Below are 6,135 nucleotides of genomic sequence, written 5' to 3' on the forward strand. Positions count from 1 at the left end.
TTATTTTATTTTATTTTATTTTATTTTATTTTATTTTATGACTGGACAGCCATTTGTCTGAAATGGTATAGGTTTCCTACCTGAGCAGGGGGTTGGACTAGATGACCTCCAAGGTCCCTTCCAACTTTATTATCATCATCATCGTCATCATCATCATCATCATCATTATTATTGTCTGTCTGTCTATCTGTCTGTCTGTCTGTCCGTCTTCATTCCCTGGCCTATGTCCAGCCGAATGGTCTCCTAACCAGTAAGGTCCTGAGTCCTAGAGATGGAAAGGCCTGGAAAAAAAATTGGAGAAATTTTGTTTTGTTTTTTTCCTTTTTTTCCAAAGCTGTTTGGGGGGGGGGAAATGGGGGAAAAAACTATTTTTTTCCCCTCAATTTTTTCAGTTTCTTTTTTCCAGGCCTTCCCATCTCTAATCCTGACCCACCAAAACTGGCTGAGAATTTTAGCAGTTACAAGCTTGTTCCAGCTGAGGAAAACTGGTTTATATAGAAAATGGAAAGACTCAGAAGTGGAAAGACAGCAGATAAGATGGATGAATGAGGTCAAAGCGATGACCGAAAGGGCTGTAAATTATTCCCAGCCACCGATCAAGTTGAGTTTCAAACATGAATCACCTTGAACTCAATAAAACCTAATTAATTGCACCTCTGTCGTCTTTCCATCCGACCTTTAGCTTCCCTCTCCAAATTTTTTATCCGCCCATCGGGCGCTTGTTGACAGATGCTTTTTTTTTCAATCAAGCCCTTCTTCGTATCTGATTCCAATTTCGTTCATCTTTTTGTCTTTTTCTTTTTTTCTTTTCTTCTTCTCATTTTTACATAGCCTCTGTTATATTTTTCTTTCTTTCTCTCTCTCTCTCTCTTTTGTTAGATCTCTTAGAGAAGTCCCGGGTGATATTTCAGCTCAAATCTGAGAGAAATTACCACATCTTCTATCAGATCCTGTCCAATAAGAAGCCGGAACTTCTGGGCAAGTTTATATATATATTTTGGGGGTAGAAAGATAATTTACAATCATTCATTTAGTGAAGGTCTTCCCAGAATTCCCCAGCCCAGAATTTGTCTGTAACTTACAACCTTTCGTTTAGTGACGGTTCAAAGTTACAACAGCACTGAAAAAGGTGACTTATGACCATTTTTCACAGTTATAACCTTTACCGCATCCCCATAATCGCGTGATCTAAATTCAGATGTTTGGTAACTGGTTCGTATTTATGACCGTTGGTTGTGTTGATCCCCTTTGGTGACCTTCTTTTAAGCGAAGTCAATGGGGAAGCCAGCGGGAAGTCGAATACGGTCCTTGCTTAACCGTGTTGCTAACTTAACAGCCGTAGTGATTCACTGAGCAACTGTGGCAAGAAAGATCGTAAAGTTTCCCTTAGCAAATGTCTCATTTAGTGACAGAAATCTGGGGCTCCATTGTGGTCGTAAACCGAGGACCACCTGTATTATGAATAACCCAGTGGTGGGATTCAGCCATTTCGCACCACTTCAGCAGAACCGGTAGCTAATTTCTTGTCACCCAGGCCCAGAACGGACTTCCAGAAGCAGCATCCACGCAGAGAACCGGTTGTTCACCTATTTGAATCCCACCACTGGAATAAGCCCATCTCATAACTCACCTTTTCCTCCCATCCTCTCCTACCAGATCTCCTCTTGGTCACGAACAACCCTTACGACTATCATTACGTCTCCCAAGGAGAGGTAACCGTGGCTTCCATCGATGATTCCGAAGAGCTAATGGCTACCGACGTAAGTTGACTTTGGGTTGAGGTTCACCAGCCTTTCAGGAATGGGTAGCAAGCTGGTCAACCTACGTCCTCTTCACTTTTGATGGACGTTGTCTCTTTCTACTCCCTCACCTCTTTTCCACTCAGAGTGCCTTTGATGTCCTGGGCTTCACCCCTGAGGAAAAAGTGGGTGTCTACAAATTGACAGGCGCCATCATGCACTATGGGAATATGAAGTTCAAGCAGAAGCAGCGTGAAGAACAGGCCGAGCCTGATGGGACGGAGGGTGAGTGTTGGAATTGATGCGTTGGAATGTATTTCTATGCAGCAACCGTAGTAGTATTCAGCCAGTAGATGGCAGTGTTCACAAGTTTGGATCTATATACGCTATGCTCTTTTGTTCTAAGTAGAGTTTCCTGTTACAGTTAAACAGTTAAGCAGTAAAGCACATGGTGGCGGTACTCTTTCTTTGCTCTGTGGTGCTACATATAAAAACAGAATTTCTAAGAAAGCAATGGACCTTAGGACAGAGGAAAAAGGGCTGGAGAAGTTGTAGGTGGTATGAAAAGGTCTTCCTTCTCCTTGTGTGGCTCCCCCGGATGCAGAATTCCATTGGTGATTGGGAATTTCAGGGGTTGAGGGACACATTTTGGGAGGAAGACAGATAGAGAAGGTCTTCTCGGAGTATCCTAAGAAGGAGAGGACTTCTATGGAAGGAAGAGGACATCAGAAGAGGAATAGCTCACCTTTCTTGTTTTACGTTCCCGTGAAATTTGCCGGAACCGTTTCTTTTATTCTCCAGATGCGGATAAATCTGCCTACTTGATGGGTCTCAACTCCGCCGACTTGGTCAAAGGAGTGTGCCACCCCCGGGTGAAGGTTGGCAACGAATATGTCACCAAAGGGCAAAATGTCCAACAGGTAAGGATGCTCGGTCGGAGTTGTCCAACTGGGAAGTTTTTGGACTTGGCTGAACTTTCCCTGGAGCTGCACAATTGAGAAAACAGCACCCGTTGAACTTCTACCTTGCAATTCTTAAAGGGCACATTTCCTCAGTACAAAGGAGGGCGAGTTTATTACAGGGAGTCCTCGACTTACGACCACAACTGAGCCCAACATTTCTGTTCTTAAGCGAGACATTTGTTAAGCGAGTTTTGCCCCCATTTTACAACCGTTGTTAAGTGAATCAATGCAGTTGTTAAGTTAGTCATGCGATTGTTAAGTGAATCCGGCTTTCCTCCGTTGACTTTGCTTGTCTGAAGGTCGCAAAAGGGGATCACAGGATTCTGGGACATGGCAACCGTCATAAATATGTATCGGTTGCCCAGCGTCCGAATTTTGATCACGTGACCACGGGGATTCTGCAATGGGCGTAACTGTGGAAAACGGTCATAAGTCACATTTTTCGGTGCTGTTATAACTTTGAACGGTCACTAAACAAGCTTATTGTAAGTCGAGGAGAACGCTGCTATCCTGTCACCCCGAGTCCTTCTTTTCATTAAACTAGACCAGGGGTAGGCCACCTTGGCTCTTTTATGACTCGTGGACTTCAACTCCCAGAATTCCTGAGCCAGCCATGCTGAGGGAAAAGGGAGAGGTTTCCAAGCTGAGCCATGCTGGCTCAGGAATTCTGGGAGTTGAAGTCCACGAATCATAAAAGAGCCAAGGTTGCCTACCCCTGATACTAGACATCCCCAATTCCAGCAACTCTTCTTCGTATATTTTAGCCTCCAGCTCCCTGATCATCTTTGTTGCTCTTCTCTGCACTCTTTTTTCTAGAGTGTCAATATCTTTTTTACATTGTTGTGACCAAAACTGGATGCCACATTCCAATTGTGGCCTTACCCAGGCCTTGTAAAGTGGTATTAATTTTTCTTTTACTTTGGAAAAAAAACAAAATAGTAGAAGGCCTGAAACTGTGGATGGGGTGGGGGGAGCCGGGCTCAGCAAACACCTGTCCCACCAACGGCCTTCAACTATGTCCGTGACAGCTGGAACCCAAAGCACAAAGTAAGCCACAAATACACAACGGCTTGCAGATCCTGGCTGATAGCTTTATCTCCTTCTAAGGCATGGCATCGGCTAGCCTAGGGGTAGGCAACCTTGGCTCTTTTATGACTGGTGGACTTCAACTCCCAGAATTCCTGAGCCAGCCATGCTGAGGGGAAAGGGAGAGGTTTCCAAGCTGAGCCATGCTGGCTCAGGAATTCTGGGAGTTGAAGTCCACAAGTCTTAAAGTTGCCAAGGTTGAGGACCCCTGATATAGTCCAGGGGTAGGCAACTTTGGCTCTTTTATGACTCGTGGACTTCAATTCCCAGAATTCCTGAGCCAGCCATGCTGAGGGGAAAGGGAGAGGTTTCCAAGCTGAGCCATGCTGGCTCAGGAATTCTGGGAGTTGAAGTCCACGAGTCATAAAAGAGCCAAGGTTGCCTGCCCTAGGCCTAGGCCACTTTATGACTCGTGGACTTCAAGTCCCAGAATTCCTGAGCCAGCCATGCTGAGGGAAAAGGGAGAGGTTTCCAAGCTGAGCCATGCTGGCTCAGGAATTCTGGGAGTTGAAGTCCACCAGTCATGAAGGGGCCAAGGTTGCCTACCCCTGGCTAGAAACTGAGAAACGAGCATCTTACCGAGATATTTCTTCTTTCAAACACTGGAAACTGGAGAAAAATGGCTATAAATAACACCCGGGCTGTTATAGATAGTCCTCGACTTACAACAGTTCATTTAGTGATCGTTCAAAGCTACAACGGCACTAAAAAAAAGTAACTTACGACCATTTTTCACAGTTCTGACCTTTGTAGCCTCCCCGGGGTCACATGATCAAAATTCAGACACTTGGCAACTGGCTCGTATTAAGGACGGTCGCAACGTCTCGGGGGTGTCGTGTGATCCCCTTTTGTGACCTTCTGACACGCAAAGTAAAGCCAGATTCACTTAACAACCGGGTTACTAACTTAACAACTGCGGAGTTTCACTTAACAGCTGTGGCGAGAAAAATCCTAAAAATGGGGCAAAACTCGCTTAACAACTTTCTCGTTTAGCAACAGAAAATTTGGGCTCAGTTGCGGACCACCTGTATTTTGAAGCACTCTTTGATTAAGCAAACATATCAGTGGCTATATAAGCAGCATCTTTGGTGCAGGGTTAAAAAAAGAGTTACCCTCGAATTTGTGATTCCTTGGATCGCAGGTGGTCCCAGCCGAGATTTATGTCTTTTTATTTATTTATATCCTGTCTAAAAATCTTGATAGCTTTTATTGCTCTTCTGCAGGGTTTAAATCATGGGTCTTCAAACTTGGCCCTTTTATGACTTGTGGACTTCAACTCCCAGAATTCCTCAGTGGGGCATGCCTGGCTGAGGAATTCTGGAAGTTGAAGTCCACAACTCATAAAAGGGCCAAGTTTGAAGACCCCTGTCTTAAATCTAAGAAACAAAATGGAGGCTGGCTGAGGAATTCTGGGAGTTGAAGTCCACAAGTCCTCAAAGGACCAAGTTTGAAGACCCCTGTCTTAAATCTAACAAACAAAATGGAGGCTGGCTGAGGAATTCTGGGAGTTGAAGTCCACAAGTCCTCAAAGGGCCAAGTTTGAAGACCCCTGTCTTAAATCTAACAAACAAAATGGAGGCTGGCTGAGGAATTCTGGGAGTTGAAGTCCACAAGTCCTCAAAGGACCAAGTTTGAAGACCCCTGCTTTACATCAAGGTATCACTCAACTGAGGTATGCTTGCAGGATTAGGGGAAGTTTGCCATTCTCAAATCCTGATTATTGGCTTTAGGGAGGCGACTGTCCGGCTGTTGTGGAGCTAAACCAACATTGGTTTCATCCAGTCTGGCTTTGGTGTGCTTTCAGAAGATAAAGAAGGGAGAGAAATGCCAAAAGAAATTTTAAACCGAGGCCATTGGAGGACTTGAAAGGGCTTAAGGGAGATGGAGGTTGCCTTTTTCGGGTCCCACGATGCTGCCGGTAGAGCAGAGTCCTGTGGCATTGTGGGAAATTAAAAGCTGGGATGGGTCCTTGGTGCTCTTTGAGCTTCGTTGTTGTTTGCATATGTTTCATTCTCCACTGAAATCTAATTAGCACAGAGGATGTTACCTGGTTGGGTCATGAAACATCTGCAAGAAAACAAGCAATCTCAGAGAACACCAAGGACCCCACAATCCTCCTCCTCCTTTTCCTCCTTTTCCTCCTTTTCCTCCTCCTCCTCCTCCTCCTCCTCCTCCTCCTCCCACACTCCCTTCTAGCACTGATGATGTTCCCTAGTTGGGTCATGAAACGTCTGCAAGAAAACAAGCAATCTCAGACAATACCAAGGACCCCACAATCATCCTCCTCCTCCTCCTTTTCCTCCTTTTCATCCTCCTCCTCCTCCTCCTCCTCCTCCTCCTCCTCCTCC

At 45.2% G+C, this 6,135-nt stretch overlaps 1 protein-coding gene across 1 annotated transcript in view; it reads left to right on the forward strand.

The window, feature by feature from the left end:
• LOC107293091 (myosin-7) overlaps positions 1–6,135 on the forward strand; it is a 65,531-nt gene that overhangs the window by 12,415 nt on the left and 46,981 nt on the right. Inside the window, exons 7-10 of the mRNA XM_029285316.1 lie at positions 880–978; positions 1,657–1,760; positions 1,886–2,024; positions 2,541–2,659. Coding sequence (XP_029141149.1) covers positions 880–978; positions 1,657–1,760; positions 1,886–2,024; positions 2,541–2,659 — 461 coding nt within the window. The remainder of the gene's footprint in view (positions 1–879; positions 979–1,656; positions 1,761–1,885; positions 2,025–2,540; positions 2,660–6,135) is intronic.

Source organism: Protobothrops mucrosquamatus, unplaced genomic scaffold, assembly GCF_001527695.2.
Source record: "Protobothrops mucrosquamatus isolate PMUCROS unplaced genomic scaffold, P.Mucros_1.0 scaffold1499, whole genome shotgun sequence".
Classification (NCBI taxonomy): Eukaryota; Metazoa; Chordata; class Lepidosauria; order Squamata; family Viperidae; genus Protobothrops; species Protobothrops mucrosquamatus.